At 41.0% G+C, this 17817-nt stretch overlaps 1 protein-coding gene across 1 annotated transcript; it reads left to right on the forward strand.

The window, feature by feature from the left end:
- The first annotated feature begins 1359 nt into the window (after window positions 1-1359).
- LOC140198667 (retinol dehydrogenase 7-like) lies at window positions 1360-17439 on the forward strand. The gene is made up of 5 exons (XM_072259685.1): window positions 1360-1437; window positions 2610-2930; window positions 11020-11278; window positions 13795-13958; window positions 16933-17439. Exons 2-5 carry the CDS (start codon window positions 2618-2620, stop codon window positions 17154-17156), a joined length of 960 nt encoding a protein of 319 aa, XP_072115786.1. The 5' UTR covers window positions 1360-1437; window positions 2610-2617; the 3' UTR covers window positions 17157-17439.
- Window positions 17440-17817: the final 378 nt, after the last annotated feature.

The raw sequence follows: 17817 nt of genomic DNA on the forward strand, positions 1-17817 counted from the left end.
CTGAAGCAGTTTTAAGGTGCTTGGAAGTAGGTACAGAGGAGATGTCAGGGGTAAATTTTTTACGCAGAGAGTGGTGAGTGCATGGAATGGGCTGCCAGCAAAGGTGATGGAGGCAGATATGATAGGGTCTTTTAAGAGACTCCTGGATAGGTACATGGAGCTCAGCTAGGTAATTTCTAAGGTAAGGACATGTTCGGCACAGCTTTGTGGGCTGAAGGGCCTGTATTGTGCTGTAGAAATTCTATGTTTCTAATCTATGGACTTACTGTTAAAGACTCTTCATCACAGGTTCTCAATATTTATTGCCTATTTATTTACATTTGCACTTGCAGAGTTTGTTGTCTTCTGCACTCCAGTTGATCTTTCACTGATCCTGTTCTAGTTACTGTTCTATAGATTTGCTGAGTGTGCCCGCGGGAAAATGAATCTCAGGGTTGTATGTCGTAACATATGTGCATTTTGATAGTAATATTTACTTTAAACATTGACATTTAAGTGTTATAGTATAACAACTCATGAAAAAAATTACAAGATTTGCAGCCCTGTGACAAGACAGTCAGCAACTCTGTACACTGCTCGGGTGCTGTGATTGAGTCATAGAACTTCAGAATTTAGGTTGTATTTAGGATTGCCTGCGTAGCATGGGTGAGTGACATTGACCGGGATCTAACAGCACATTGCTTCCAGGAAGCCTCGAGCACATTTTGAATCCTTTCCTTTATCCACCCGGAGAAGCTCTTCACATGACGGAATTTGGAGGAGAATGTCTGCTTAGGAGTCCAGTGTATCTGACTTGGTGATAACCTGTGGACCTCAGTACCAGGGATGGCAATGCGAAAGCGGACACGGAATTTCGGTTCGCACATTCTTGGTTTGAAGTCTGAGATTTTCACTCTGGATTAGCTTGAGCGAAAACGGGAGCGAGTTACGAGTACTTTTCACTTTGGAGTAGTGATAATGAAATCTGGGCGAGCCCAAGATGTAGGGTTCTTCTCCTGGTGCAGAGGGAAGGGCCGAAAGGGGAGGGAGTGGTGAGGAATCTCCTCAATTCTTGTAGTATTTAATATAAAACAGGAGAGCGCCATGTTACTGACAACAGCGCTAGACCAATATGGAAATTATTAACCATGAATGTAAAGAATGAAAAGATGTGGAACGCTTTATTCTTGTGAATATTTTATTATGAATAGTTAATTTTGCTTTAGAGTTTCTGTGCGAGAGCGGAAACGGGCTGCGAGGAGGATCCCTGCGAGAACATATGTAATTGAGAAGAGGAACTCTTGTTGCGTCGTGTTTCACTTGGGCCAATAAAAAGTGAAGTTTAAGCGGAACCCCCATTGTGGGAGGGGACAGAGATAGGGTCGGGCCTCTGAACTTTTAGCTTCGGAGATTTCGGAGTCGACTTTGCAGTATCCGTTGTGTGAGTCTGTGGGACAGGTGAGTAGCAGGTAAGATCAGGTACGTTTGGTACCGGGATACTAATGAAATTGCAACTAATGAAATGAAGTAAGGATACAGGATCAGGCGGTGTGTTGTAGCAGCTGATGTGGGAGCTGATGAGACCATTGCGATTCGTGATGACCACATCTGCAACAAGTTTGGGTAAATTTATTATCAAAGTACATATCGTCACCATATGCAATTCTGAGCTCCTCTCTGTATCGCACACATAATCCTGTATATTTCAATTAGGTCACCTCACAGCCTCCTATGCATCGATAAAACTTGCCCAACCTGGGTCGAGGTTTTTCTGTTCATCAACCCTGTCTAGTGCCTGACCACTTATTGTACATGTCAAACCATTATTTGACTTTTTAAACAACGTCATGTTGAAGTTATCAGCGTTAGGTTCTACGTGCCTGGCTCTAGAAGACCTGAGTGGTAGGGAAAGATTAAGTAGGTTAGAGATTTATTCCTTGTAATGTACAAGGTAGAGGGGAGATTTGATAGAGGTATATAAAACTATGAGGGGTATTGATAGGGTAAATGCAAGCAGGTTTTTTCCATTGAGGTTGGGTGGGACTACAATCAGAGGTCATGGGTTAAGGTTGAAAGATGAAAAGTTTAAGGGGAACATGAGGGGAAACTCCTTTGTTGAGATGGTTGTGAGAGTGTGGAACAAGCCGCCAGCACAACTGGTGCGTGCGAGCTGGATTTCAGTGTTTATGATGGTGGGGGTATGGCGGGCTATGGTCTGGGTTCAGGTCAATGGGGGTAGGCAGTTTAAATGGTTTTGGCATGGACTGGACGGATCGAAGGGCCGCTTTCTTACCTGTACTTTTCTGTGACTAAAGAATAAGCCAATTAAGCTTTTGTAGCTTTTGGTGTGCTAAAGACGATGAAACATCACATTTCACAATATTGTTTCCATCGGTCAGACACTTGTGCTTCATTCGCAAAAGTCTCTCGATCAGGCAAGACACTTCTTAGTTTGAGAATTCATCACCATATCTGTATTTCCCTTACAGTAGGATCTAATCTTACCAATAAACTACATCAAATTTTCTGGACTCTTGTGTTCCCTAGTGCACTTGTTGAACCTCAGAATTATTTTTCAATGACTTCACACAATTGAAATAGTTTCTGAAATGCTGCATGTTTTTCTCTAGTTTCAGAAATGCTTGGCTATCTGATTCTATGGCTGGTACTTTGCTTCCTGTGCTGGCGGTACAGAGACAGGAAACAGATAACAAATATATTTGACAAGCATGTGTACATCACAGGCTGTGACTCTGGTTTTGGAAATCTTCTGGCCCAGCATCTGGACCAGCAGGGATTCCATGTTCTGGCTGCCTGTTTTACTGAGAAGGGTGCTGAGGAACTGGAGAGCAGGACATCATCGAGACTCAAAACAATTCAACTTGATGTTACCAAGTCTGAGAGCATTGGGAAGGCAGCAGAATTTGTAAAATCAGAGGTAAAGGGAAAAGGTAATTTAAATTTAAACCATCTTTGCCAAATAGAAATTGTCAATTCTTAGATCAGGGGTCGGCAACCTTTTTGCCTCTATGGGCTGGATCACGTATTAATGAGCGGACAGTGGGCCAGATAAATGCCATTTTAAAAAAAACTTGAAATTTTGGAATTATCCATTTAAATACATCTAGTTATGTTTTTCCTCAAATTAGTGAATAACACATGCTATAAAACCATTTGTGCTTAACCAAGGTTGCTAATCAGTAATCACAGAACTCAGTTTAGTTTTTTTGTCCCACCATTGCTGGTGCCCCATCAGTTGTGATGCCAATTAGCTTCGACATATTAAGTTTCATTTCTGACATCATTTTCAGCAAAGCTTCAAAAATGTCTGCTCCAGTAACCGTATCCTTCATAGGAATTAATTGAATAAACCCCTCAAAAATTTGAAAAGTTGAGGTCAGTCCTGGCACAAACACCACAAGTTGAGCTGCATCTCTCAAGTCTGTACTCTCATCAAGCGCAATTGAAAAAAAAATGCAATTCTTTGCAGGCATCCCTTAAACAACTTTTAACATCTGCTGACATTTCTAAAACTCGCCGGGTGATCATTCTTGCTGACAGGCTGATAGCTGCAAATAAAGATTTATTTTCAGGACAAACAATAGCCACCACTGCCAGTAAACATTCTTTGACAAACTCTCCATTTGTAAAAGGCTTCATCTTTTCTGCAATACGTTTTGAGACCTTGTAGCCGGCACGGGTATCTCCTTCATTTTCACTGCTCTTTCAGCACTCTTCCTGCGTTTTGCATTCATTGCCGTTGGAATTTTTTTGATTGTATTTCAAAACGCGAGTTATTCAACAAGTATCGTAGCACATGTAAATATCTGGATATTTAGCGTGGTTTTTTTGTTAAAACACAGTGACGTTGTTTCTGTTTACAAATTTGAATGATCCCATCTGAAAACCTGTGCGTGCACGGAGAGTATCTAATACATATTAATAAGGTAGTCTGCCTTCCCGTCATTCGTATATACCAGTGTTTGGTCTGGAACAAAAGGGAACCTGGGTCCAGTGTAAGAGGACGTCATGCATGTCCATCAGTTGGTTGTGTGAAACACTCAGAATAAGGAAAAACTGCTCGCGGGCCGGATAAGCATAGTATCTCAATATTTACTTGCGGGCCAGTCAAAATACCTTTGTGGGCCAGACCTGGCCCGCCGGCCGTAGGTTGCTACCCCTGTCTTAGATCATATTGCTTAATGTGAACTGTCCCTGTTTCTCAAATAAAGAGGGTCTAATCTGTTCTGTCGTGGGTTACTAAGAACAAACCATATTCTGGAAGAATTAAAACTAGGACGTTTATTTACAACAGCAAACAGGAAGTACATCTTTAACATACAGTTTCTAGATCATTCTCTCATTTCCGCGCATGTTCATAACTCTGTCCAATCACGTTCTTACACGTGACACGTGATATCACCACATCTTCCTTTCCTTAAAAAGAAAAGCAATTAGCAACATTAAACAAACAGAAGCATCATTTAACATGTCTCTATCAGTCTCCCTGGGGGTTTAAGAACATAAGTAGACCTTCTAAGTGGTTCACACAGTACTTGTGTTTCGTTGTTATTTCCTTGTTTCGTCCGGTCTGCACCAGTTAACTGAAACTCTGAAGTTGGCTCTTTCTTAAAGTCTTTGAGAAGAAATCGCAATTCATCCATTAACTGTGTAATCTCTTTTTTATGCTGAGACTTCATCATTTCAATAAAACTTTTCAATTCCTTCACTTGTGCTTTCACTTCTTCAGTTGGATCCTGATTCTTGTCACTCTTTGGCTTCAGATCCGTATTGTACTGTACTGGCAAGTCTGGGTTCTGTCCACCGTACTCTGACTCTGTATCACTGTCCAGGACTAAGACTCTTTTTACCAAATTCAGTACATTTTTTGGCTCTACCACAAATGAAAGTATGTGCTCAATATTTTTGTGTGATACTTTTTCTGCACATGTTCCTTTAACTGGAATGTCTGCACCTGAATACCCAGTCACTTTTATATTTGTCTGATGTAACTTTGGTCTTGGCTTTAATGCATTAAACTCAGATTCTGCAAGAACATTTACTTGTACTCCAGTATCTAATTTAAACAGAATAATATTTCGGTTCACTTGCAATGGAAAAGTCCACTCATTCTTACTTGTTTGTTTTCACAAAGCACATCTATATAAAACTACTCACATTTATTTTCAAGCACAGCATTTAGGTGTTTTATTTCCTTTTTACTTCTGCAACAGCATTAAAAATGATTACTCTTACCACAGTTGTTGCACATTTTCCAATAGGCTGGACACTTTTTAGGTCAGTGCTCCCGCCCACAGCGATCACAAAGTTTTTTCCTTTCAGATGACGTCTTGTTCTCTGTCGGTTTCGTTGCCGTTTTATTATTTTTTCTAATACGTTTGTGAGCAACGTTAAGGTTGCAATTCTCAATAAAAAGGTCTTTAGCCTGTGACGTCACCGACTCAGAAGCTTTGCAGAGTGCCACAGCTTTTTCCAAATTCAAATCTAGTTCTAATAGTCTTTCTCTCAGACCATTATCCAGAATGCCGCAAACAGTTCTGTCTTTAATGAGAGAGTCTGTAAACTCTGCAAACTTGCATCTTTTACTGTGGTTTCTCAACTCCCTAACAAATTGATCAATCGTTTGACCAGGTCTCTGCCGACATTAGAGAAAATTGTAGCAGTCATACGTCACATCACACTTCGGTATACAAAATGCTTCAAATTTGTCGATTAACACTTTTAGATTCAAATTATCTACATTTTTTCATCCCCTATTACATGGAGTAGGATCGCTGCTTTCGTTTTTTCTGTTTTATTTTATGCTCCGATCACCGATAAATAAATTTCAAAATGCTGTTTAAGTCTTTTCCAATTTTCAGCTACCTTTCCAGTCAGCTGAAGCATTGATGCGGGTTGCAGAACTTCCATTTTTAAAGCTGTTAGCAAACAATGAAAAAGTTTGTGCTCTTTTTGTTCGATTATCTTCACTTCTGCCATGTTAGCGAAAGGAATTATTCTTCCAGACTGACTTCTGACACCATGTTGTGTTCTTTACACGTATCGTGGGTTACTAAGAACAAACCATATTCTGGAAGAATTAAAGCTAGAAATTTTATTTACAACAGCAAGTACGTCTTTAACATACAGTTTCTAGATCATTCTCTCATTTCTACGCATGCTCATAACTCTGTCCAATCATGTTCATACACATGACACGTGATATCACCATATGTTTAAAAAATGTAAAGCAGTAAATGCGTTTTGAAAATCTTCAGTAATCAAATCAGTTTTAATATTACTGGCTTTTGTTGATAAATTTGTCAATTTTCTGGCAGCAGTACAGTGCAACACCAAATAGAGAAGATAAAAAAGTGTTAAGGTGTTCTACAAAACAAAATGCACAAAATGCTGGAGGAACTCAGCAGGCCAAGCAGCATCTATGGAAATGAATAAACAGTTGGCATTTTGCCCCCAGATTCTTCTTCAGGACTGGAAAGGAAGGGGAGAATTCAGAGTAAGAAGATAGAAGGAAGGAAGACGTGCAAGGTGGCCGATGATAATTGAAACTGGGAGAGTGGGAGGGAGTGGGAAGTTGATTGGTAAAAGAGATAAAGGGTAGCCATCACATTTGCTTCAGAACTGAAAAGGCATACAGTAATACTCCATATTTGTAAATTCTCTATTTGAAGGGGCTTTTATATATAAATATAATATACACATAAGCATAGAGCCAGGGTGTATAAGACTTTTTCTCAACATGGAGCAGGGAGCAAGTATGTAAATCTGGCAAGAGCAAATAGGAATGGCGACAGTGGGGCGCCGAGGGAGGGGAGTGGGTCAGGCAACAGAGAAATTATGCTGGGGTAGAGGTGGTCTGGGTGCAGACATATTCCACCCTGAGACATGAGACAAGGTCATTTGATTCCAAACAGTTTGCTTATTGATCATTACAGACTGTCTTTTTGGTGCTCATCTACGCTTGTCCATTAGTACCTCCCAAACACAGCCAGCATGCTTATAGGAACACCATTGACTGGAAATCACACACATTCTGCCTTGGAAATATGTTGCCACTTCCACATCATTGAATCTAAACCCTACAACTTGCAACCAACATACATATCTTCATCCGATATACAACAGTTCAAGCAGATGGTCCTCCATATCTTTATGAAGGGGTGATCAACTTGGAAGGCAAATGCTAGCCTTTCAAGTGAAACTCATGTGTCATAATAGCAACAAAAAAAGAAAAGTCACCTTAAAAGGCTTGGGACAGGCATGTTCATGGAATTAATCCTGTGTGTAAAATTCAACATGAATTCCATAAGACATAGGAGCAGAATTTGGCCATGTAGCCCACTGGGTCTGCTCTGTTATTCCATCAATGCTGATCCATTTCCCTCTCAGCCCCAACCTCCTGCCTTCTCCCCATAATCTTTCATGCCCTGACTAATCAAGAATGCATCAACCTTTGCCTTAACTATGTCCAACCACTTGGCCTTCACAGCTGCCCATGACAATGAATTCCACGGATTCACCACTCTCTGGCTAAAGAAATTCCTCCACACCTTCATCCTAAATGTATAGCGCTCTATTCTGAGGCTGTGCCTTCTGGCCCTAGGCTCCCCCACCATTGGACGAATTGAAGGTGTTGCATTTTAGAAGGTCAAACGCAAGAGGAAAGTAAATGGTAGGAGCATCAAGGACACAGGCTTTCAGTTGGATTTTGCGGTGCAGCTGCATAACTCCCTAAAAGTGGCAACATGGGTGGATGAGGTGGTAAAGATAGCAGAAGGGCATTGAGTGTACAAATTGGGAGTTCATGTTGAAGCATGTAAAACAGTAGTTGGGTCACATTTGGAGTATTAAGTGCAGCAACTATATTTCATTAGGAGGTCAAGGAGAATTTTATGTCACCCAGAACACTCACAAATGTACCATGGAAAGCATTCTAACTGGTTCCATCACTGTCTGGTATTGAGGTGGTGGTGGTGGGGGGAAGCGGTCTACTGCACAGGATTGAAACAAGCTGCAAAGAGTTGTGAACTTAGTCAACTCCATCATGGCACTAGACTCCGTAGTACCCAGGACACCTTCAGAGAGCATCCATCATTAAGGACTCCCACCACCCAGGTTATGCTTCATTCTCGTTCCTACCATAAGGGAGGACGTACAGAAGCCTGAAGGCACACAATCAATGATTCAGGAGCATGCAAATGTACAGATATTACTACTGCCAATTCCATGCCTTTCCAACCCTCTCTGCAACTGAAAACCAATTTATTTTCTCATTGACCTACTTCTGATGAAGGGTCTTTGATCTGAAGCATTAACTCTGTTACAGTTTGGACAGATGTTTTCATAAGACCATAAAGAATAGGAGCAGAATTAGGCCATTCATCCTATTGAGTCGAAGGGGATGTCATGTTATCCTCCTGTGCTCTGCCTCCAAAGGCAGGAGATCCACGGTGGTGTAGTGTTTAGCACAGCACTTTACAATACAGTTGACCCTGGTTCAGTTCCCGCCTCTGCTTGTAAGAGTTTCTACGTACTGGCCGTGTACATGTGGGTTTCTTCTGGGTGACTCCATTTCCTCTCACGGTCCAAAGAAGTACTGGTTGGTAGGTGAACTGGTCATTGTAAATTGTCCTGTGATTAGGCTAGGGTTAAATCGGGGGAGTTCTGAGTGGTGTGGGTTTAAGGGGCGCAAAGGACTGTTCACACTGTATCTCAATAAATGAATCCTTTGTTAGACATGGTTTCCATGCTCTTAAGAGTATTGCTGGCATTTTCTGTAGGTTGATTGAATTCCGTGTTGTCTTTGGAGAGACTGTTCTGATTTGATTTCTGGTTGGTTAGGACACATCAGGAACAGTACATTTTGGCTCAGGTAAGTGGGTACCACAATTAAGTCAAAGTTTCATGGAAATAGTTTAAAAGGTATACAAAGAAAGAGACAAACCATCAGTTAACTGACTCTAATTAGGAACAGCTCAGCAACAGTCTTCTGTCCCAATTAAATATCATGATGTTCCAAATAAAGGGCATCCTGGCTGTTTTCTCGATTTTCTGTTTTTATTCTTTGTGTCAAATAGGAGACTGATTAACCGATGGCTCAATTAATTGGAATCCACTGCCGTGATTAAATTTATTTCTTAGACTTTTGTATTGAATTGACGTTATTTCTTACATCCTTCATATACATGAGTAAAGATCTTTGTTATGTCTCCGTCTAAATGTGCAATTTATGGTAATTTATAATAAATAGTATATACAACAGGACAATCAGTGTAACATAGAAATAGGATTGTATCAGCATGAATTAATTCATCTGATTGCCTGGTGGAAGGAGCTGTCCCGGAGCCTGTTGGTCCTGGCTTTTATGCTACAGTACCGCTTCCCGGATGGTAGCAGCTGGAACCGTTTGTGAGTTGGGGTGACTCGGGTCCCCAGTGATCCTTCAGGCCCTCTTAACACACCTGTCTTTCTGATTCTGGAGGGTGGAGGTACTGTTATGTCCACCCCCTCCCACCCCACCCATTTAGTTTGCTGTTTTATTTCTAGCGACGAGCTCTCAATGCCTAATTGTAAGTTTGCAGCTGTTGTTGATTACTTTTATTTGTGTTGTTAGCAACTAACCGTCATCATCAGATTGACCATTCTGAAGCAGGAAGCACTTTGTTCGGAGTCAAAGGAGTTTTGATATATATTTGAATCCGTCTTTTGTGAGAATGCCTAAAATACTGTCTTTTCACTCAGCTGCTTGCATACTGTGATATATTGGTGATCATTAAAACAGTCTTCAAACTATAACTACACCGGGAATGGAGTCTACCTATCTGCCTAGCTTAAGGAAACGGGAAAAGCTCTTGAGTGAAGGCAGAAAAGGTGTCCCTGCATCTAGTGCGAGTCAGTTCCATTAAATTCCTGGCATCCTTTTGATCTGTGGCACTTGCAGTCTTTTGAGCGAGTGTAGTGGGTTTGGTTGATTAGACCCAAACAATCTGTGTTTCCAGGAGATGTGCTAACAAGCATACAAGAACAATAAAGTAATTTAAGCCTATTTATTTTCATAAAATAGAAAGCACAAATAAAGCACACAAAATACAAAGATTTCAGAGCTCACGATTCTTAGATACTACTTGCTGCTGTGTCAGGGGGAGCTCCGAATTTCGACTCACTCATGAAACCACCCCTGGGTCCAAGCTCTGATTGTGACTTCCAGACAGTGCAAAGTACAAAAAAGCAGTGAAAGGCACCCCAGTAAATACAAGTGTGATAAGCATAGAGAGACCCAGAAACAGTCAAACTCTTGGATCTTTTGTTCTAATGCCTGTTTTTTATTCAAACAATATGTGTTCATTAACACAGTGTTCAACTGATCCTTCTAAATCATTGTAATAGGCATCCGTTAGTCTCGTGAGACCATGGATTTGCGCCTTGGAAGGTTTCCGGGGCGCAGGCCTGGGCAAGGTTGTCTGGAAGACTGGCAGTTGCCCATGCTGCTAGTCTCCCCACTCCACGCCACAGATATTGTCCAAGGGAAGGGCACTAGGGCCGATACAGCTTGGCACCGGTGTCGTCGCAGAGCAATGTGTGGTTCAGTGTCTTGCTCAAGGACACAACATGCTGCCTCAGCTTAGGCTCAAATAGCGACCTTCAGATCACCAGACTGACACCTTAACCTCTTGGCCACGCACCAACACTTCTAAATTAATTAAACACTTTAATAGTTACTATTCATCCATTACTCCACCAAGAATTTAGATATAAGACAAGGAGCATGATGAACCTGTAACACTAGGGCAACAGCATTAACGTTTTGTATGTGGACTGCATATAAGTGCGTGTGTGTGTGTGTGTGTGTGTGTGTGTGTGTGTGTGTGTGTGTTTGTGTATGTATATAAAAATATAATTTTTTTTTGGCTTCAATGTGGGTTTTATGTGTGAAATCACAAGACACTATTAGGGGCCAATCAATTATAATAAAGGGTAATCTGACATTAAATTTTTTTTTGTTCATTTCAACAATTATAGGACTCTGGGGGCTGGTTAACAATGCTGGCATCATGAACGCCACTGTACCTGTTGACTGGCTTATGATAGATGATTACAGAGCCGTGTTGAATGTCAACCTGGTTGGACTTATTGAGGTCACACTGAGTGTACTTCCACTGATAAAGCGGGCACGAGGCAGAATAGTGAATATTGCAAGTGTATTTGGAAGGATCAGCCCTGTAAGTGGACCATATTGCATCTCTAAATTTGGTGTAGAAGCCTTCAATGACAGTCTCAGGTGAGTTTGAAATTAAGATGCTCTCCTTGATACTTCTGTTTATGTATCAACATAATAGAGCAGAGTTCTTTTAATCTGGCATTTTGTTTTTCGGGAATCCTGGTGGTTCACTATCCGACTTGCTCCTGCTGCAGAATATCAGCCAGGAACTGAGAGTGAGCCCTGAGCCAAGATCTGGTACCAGGGCTTGGGGACCAGAGCACCAGGGGCCAGGAAATTTGTCATCTTTGTGGCTGGAGTCAGGGACCAGAGTGCTTGTATATTTCCTCTTCCATTTAGACTCTATGGTAGTGATGGGGGAAGAAGGAAATGGCTGATGAACTGAATGGGTATTTTGCATCAGTCTTCACTGTAGAAGACACTAGCAGTATGTCAGAGGTTTGAGAATGTCAGGGGATAGAAGTGAGTGAAGTTGTCGTTACTAAGGAGAAAGTTCTTGGGAAACTGAAAGGTCTGAAGGTAGCTAAGTTACCTGGACCAGATGGTATATACCCCAGCATTCTGAAAGAGGTAGCTGAAGAGATTCTGGAGGCATTACTAATGATCTTTCAGGAACCAATTGATTCTGGCATGGTTTTGGAGGAATGGAAAATTGCAAATGTCACTCCACTCTTCCAGAAGGGAGGAGGGAGAACAATGGAAACTGTAGGCCAGTTAGTCTGACCTCAGTGGTTGGGAAGATGTTGGAGTTGATTCTTAAGGATGTAGTTTCAGTGTACTTGGAAACACATGATAAAATAGGCTGAAGTCAGCATGGTGTCCTTAGGTGAAAAACTTCCCTGACAAATCTGTTGGAATTCTTTGAAGAAATAACAAGCAGGATAGATAAAGGAGAATTGGTGGATGTTGAATACTTGGATTTTCTGAAAGCCTTTAAGAAGTTGCCACACATGTGGCTGCTTCAGAAGCTAAGAGCCCATGGTATTACAGGAAAGATACTCGTGTGGATAAAGCAGTGGTTGATTGGCAAGAGGGAAATAGTGGGAATAATGCAAGCTTTTTCCGGTTGTCTGCCAGTGACCAGTGGTGTATAACTGGAGTATGTGTTGGGACAGCTTTTTTACGTTATATATCTATGATTTGTATAACAGAATTGATGGCTTTGTGGCCAGGTTTGCAGACGATATGTAGATACATGGAAGGGCAGATAGTTTTGAGGAAGATGAGAGGCTACAGAAGGACTTAGACAGATGAAGAGAATGGGCAAAGAATTGGCAGATGGTATACAGTGTTGGGAAGTGAATCGTCATGCACTTTGGGAGAAGAAATAAAAGGGAAGACTATTTTCTAAATGGAGAGAAAATACAAAAATTTGAGGTGCAAAGGGATTTCATGCAAGATTCCAAAAAGGTTAACAACAGGAATTCTGCAGATGCTGGAAATTCAAGCAACACACATCAAAGTTGCTGGTGAATGCAGCAGGCCAGGCAGCATCTGTAGGAAGAGATGCAGTCGACGTTTCAGGCCGAGACCCTTCGTCAGGACTAACTGCAGTCGACGTTTCAGGCCGAGACCCTTCGTCAGGACTAACGAAGTTTCAGGTCTCGGCCTGAAACGTCGACTGCACCTCTTCCTACAGATGCTGCCTGGCCTGCTGCGTTCACCAGCAACTTTGATGTGTGTTCCATAAAGGTTAATTTTTTATTTGAGTTTGTGGTGAGGATGGAAAATGTAATGTTCACATACATTTCGAGAGGACTACAATACAAAGCAAGGATGTAATTGAGGTTTTATAAAACATTGGTGAGGCCTCACTTGGTGTACTGTGAGCAGCTTTAAGCCCCTTATCTAAGATAAAATTTGCTGATATTGGAGAGGGTTCAAAGAAGGATCACAAAAATGATTCTGGGATTGAAAGGTTTGTCATATGAGGAGTGTTTGCTGGCTCCAGATGTCTATTCACTGAAATTCAGAAGATTAAAGGGTGATCTCATTGAAATATTGATTGTTGAAGGGCCTGGACAGGAAGTATGCGGAGGCGTTTCCTGTGGTGGAGGAGTTTAAGACTAGAGGACACAGCCGCAGAATAGAGGAACGTCCATTTACAACAGAGATGAGGAGGAATTTCATTAGCCAGAGAGTGGTTAATCTGTGAAATTTATTGCCTCATATGGCTGTGGAGGTCAGATCGCTGGAAACACTTAAGACAGAAATCTCAACCAGAAATAGCGACTGTACATCTTTCCATAGATGCTGGCTGACCTGCTGTGTTCCTCTGGCATTTTGTGTGTGTTACCTGTTTATTCAACCTTCTTTTTAATGAACATCATTTTGTATTTTATTTTCATTTTTAATCTTTACTCTTCGTAAGTCACCTGGAATTACATCTGTAGGAAAAATGCTGTATAACTTTATTATTATTATTACTTCATAAAAGATTGACTGGGTCCCCTCATAGTCTATCATTTAAAGCAGCTTGAACATTATAATACATAAAATAAAAAAGGACTTAGAAAACAAAAGCCAATAGATAAAAGTTTGTAACAACATGATGGTTTTATTTTGTAATTTTGCAGGAGAGATATGAAGTGTTTTGGAGTGAAAGTAGCTTGTATTGAGCCAGGTTTTTTCAAAACACCCATGGGTAATATCGACGACATAGGGCAGGAAATGAACAGGCTGTGGAGTAGGTTACCGCCAGATGTACAAGAAGAATATGGGCATGATTACATGGATAAAGGTTAGTTGTTTTTATCTTATATATATTTAGATGTTTTTAATTAAAGATATCCAATTATGAACTTGTGATCCAAATGGATACATTACCTAAAGGAAGCTTGTCTCAATAAATATTATTCATCCACTGCTATGCTTCACCTGTAGATAGCACAATAGTGTAGAAAATGCAAAATCCATCTTTATTAGTTTTTTATGTTTATATATAAATTGTTCAAATGAATTGGTCCAACTTAATATAGAGAATGTATACAGCCTGAAATCTTATCCTTCACAGATATTCACAAAACAATAAATCCCAAAGAATGGCTGATAGAAACATCAGAAACGTGAAGCCCAGCCACTCCTTCACACCTTCCATGCACGAGCAGCAGCTGAGGCACTGATTTCCTCTCCCTCCCCACCCCACCACCCTCCCATCATGCAAGCAATAGCAAAAGCCCCCAGAAAGACCCTGATCTCGTCCCATGAAAACCTACAGTCCATAATCAGCACTTCGGTTTCTCAGGCAGGTTTTCTCTCTCCCTCCATCGAGGGAGGGAGGGAAGAGAGAGGGGCGAGAGGAAGAAAGAGAAGGGGGGGGGGAGAGAGAGAGAGAGAGAGAGAGAGATCCTGCAACAATGAGACCTGAGAATACCAGCTTACTGTTTCGATGTTGCAATGTGCCAAGTAACTTCTCCAAGCACCCTGACAACTCTGTACTCACCATGGAGGGGTGAGGTTAGAGGATGGATGGAGTACAGGATCCTTCTTCCGACAGCAGCACACGCTGTTCTCTGTTCCAATATTTCAGTCTCCCATGACGCTTCAGTTGGAGATATCAGGGAGGAACCGGGTCGTCTACAGGGCCATACCTGATGGCACAAGTCTTGCAGGCAGATCCTGGAGATAGCAAGGCGCCAGGCCGCACAGCCGGTTCGAAGACCCACTGCTTGCGATTTATTCATAATAGCATTCGCAGCTCAATAATTGCACAGTTGCCTGCAGCCTGTGGTCTCTTTTCCTCTTGCTCAGGAAGTTGTTCAAGTTCTAATCTCAAGTATGACCAACACAGCACTACAATCTCAAGCCAGGATCTGAAAGTTAAAAGATGAAAATACAAAATACTACCTGCATATTTTGAATGTTTTGAATTTCATAATCAAATGAATCATAGAATTGTTACAGCAGAATTTTGCAAGAGAACTCAAATTAGCCCCATTTCACTCTGTACCCAGTACAACTGTGTGAGTCATACACAGGTGTTGTCTTTGATTAACCAATTTCAATCAAAATCATATCAAATTAGCATAAATATTAGAAATATTTCAACATTTCCAATATGTTTCAAGCATATTTTACTGTAACATACCAGAAACAAGCAACGTTATCACTTGTGCTGACAGCTTGCTCCACACTTTTACAACCCTCAGGTTCCCTCTAAACTTTTCACTTTTCACTCTTAACCCATGACCTCTGGTTGCAGTCCCACCCAACCTCAGTGGGAAAAAGCCTGCTTGCATTTACCCGACATGTACCCCTCCTAATTTTGTATACCAAATCTGCTCTCAATCTTTTATGCTCCAAGGAATAAAGTCCTAACTCATTTAATACTTTCTTATAACTCAGGTCTTCCAAAGCTGGCAACATCCTTATAAATTTTCTCTGTACTCTTTCAACCTTATTTACTGCTGTGTCTGTAGACTTTAAACTATTGACACAATAGTAGATAGTCTATAGTGACACTGGTGTAAAATTTCATTTAAAAATTCCTTTCTTCCTGTATCATAGAAAATAGGCCACATTATCCCTTTCGGTGGTGTGAGTCAGGAATCTTGATTTTAAACTGTCAAAGATTTCAGAGAATGGAACCACAATTTGGGGCGTTAATACACACAGTTTCAGTAATTCTATATATCGTAATAATGCAAAATGAATGTGATAAGGAGTACAGATGGTCCATTCATTCTAGATTGCATGGTTGCATCCCAGTTCCTCAAACCGCCAGCCCACTAGCAGCAGCTGCATGCAGTCTCCCAGAAGGGAGGGGAAGCCGATATACCCAGCATCAATCGAAGAGAAAGAATCCATTAAATTCTTCCTCAGTCACCTGGGTTACAAGAGACATGAGGAGTAATAAAATGGGATTTTATTGGAGTGAGAGGCTGGAGAGATAAAAATTGAGGTCTGTCAGGGACTTCCTGTTTGATTTCAGGTAGCAAGAACCATTTCTTGGAGAAGAGGCAGGAACTCCACCTGTTTCCTCTTGTGAGAGCACACAGGTTGTTGTCTATTTCAACAATATTTGAGTAATCTTGTGTATATATTGATTGATTAAACCGTTTTGTAAAAATGTAAAACTATGGCAATTACAAATGTCATCACGCTACCACATGATGCACGTGCGCCTCGCTAAAAGTAAGCTCAGAGTCAGACCACATTTCACCAGTGTGGTGAATTTGTTACAATAGACAATAGGTGCAGGAGTAGGCCATTCGGCCCGTCGAGCCAGCACCGCCATTCACTGTAATCATGTTACCACTTGCAGCTATGGAGGCCAGGTTGCTGGGTGTATTTAAGGCAGAGATTGATAGGTTCTTGATTGGACATGGCATCAAAGGTTATAAGAAGGAGGCTGGGAACTGGGTTGAGGAGGAGAAAAAAGGATCCACCATGATTGAATGGCGGAGCAAACTGGATGGGCCAGACGGCCTCATTCTGCTCCTATGTCTTGTGGTCTTGTTTCGGACTCCCAGATCTTCCTGGTTTGGAGTTACAAAACATAACACCGAGAGTGAGCCTTTACTGCACAAGTCAACAACTCATCACAAAAATTAGCAGACTCCTAGGAAAATAAAATCTATCTGAAAACACTTCACCTTTCCTTTGTGCATACAATATGTATCTCTAATACTCTGCCGTCTGTTATATATGGTGCTTATCAATATCATAGTTGAAAAACAATTTTCTTTAAATGTACTTTTCATATTGTTTTACAGTCTATTTAAACCTGACAACCAAAGTGGAGAAGCAACTCAACCCAGATTTGATGAAAGTGGTGTGGTGCCTGAATCATGCTCTGACTTCTCTTCATCCTCGTACTCGGTACTCTGCTGGAATCGATGCAAAGATTTTTTGGATTCCTCTCTCCTACATGCCAACTGCTATCTCTGATTTTCTGCTCAGTTTTGGTAAAATCAAGCCAGCAAAAGCTCTCTTTTAGCATTGTTTTGGGATTGAGTATGATGAAGAGGAAATAGTACTAGTGACACTAATGTAAAATATGATGTGATCCCTTTCTTTCTGTATCATAGAAAACAGGCAATGTTATTGCTTTCTCCGGGTCAGTCAGTATCTTAACTTTCAAAACTATCAAAGATTTTGGAGAATAGAATCAAAATTTGGAGTAAATTTGAGGTGTGGATTTTGAGGTGTTATCAATTAAAAGGCATTTATCACTGCTGAAGTTTCAATGTTCTGGTCAAAAATAAAAGGTCACGAATTGATTTATGTGTCTTTCTTGATTTTGTAGTTTGTTGTATTGTATAAATATATATTTTACAAATGTTAAGAAATGTTCCTCAGCCACCCAGTTGAATTTTTGGAAGGCAGTGAATGAATCCTTTCAAGGCTTTTTAGAGTTTACAGAGAATTGTGTAAAGAAAGCTCCCAGAAACATCCAGTGAGCGACAGTAATGATTACAGTAATGCCTGGTAATGATTAGGTCAGAGGAGAATGGCCAGACTGGTTAAGTTTACAGGACGGTGACAGTAATTCAAGTTCAGCTGGAGGGGTAGCCAATCAGGACCGAGCAAGCAATGGACTCCTACCTAAATGTGAGCAGTCCCAGAGAGAAACACCAAAAACTCTGCACTGAGAATGT

This window comes from Mobula birostris, chromosome 6 (genome assembly GCF_030028105.1).
Source record: "Mobula birostris isolate sMobBir1 chromosome 6, sMobBir1.hap1, whole genome shotgun sequence".
Classification (NCBI taxonomy): Eukaryota; Metazoa; Chordata; class Chondrichthyes; order Myliobatiformes; family Myliobatidae; genus Mobula; species Mobula birostris.

Excerpts from the sequence above, each read along its gene's own strand:
- LOC140198667 (XM_072259685.1), top strand. The coding sequence starts at position 2,618 with ATGCTTGGCTATCTGATTCTATGGCTGGTACTTTGCTTCCTGTGCTGG. Across the intron at positions 2,931-11,019 it reads ATCAGAGGTAAAGGGAAAAG|GACTCTGGGGGCTGGTTAAC; the intron begins GTAATTTAAATT and ends CAACAATTATAG. Across the intron at positions 13,959-16,932 it reads GCATGATTACATGGATAAAG|TCTATTTAAACCTGACAACC; the intron begins GTTAGTTGTTTT and ends ATTGTTTTACAG.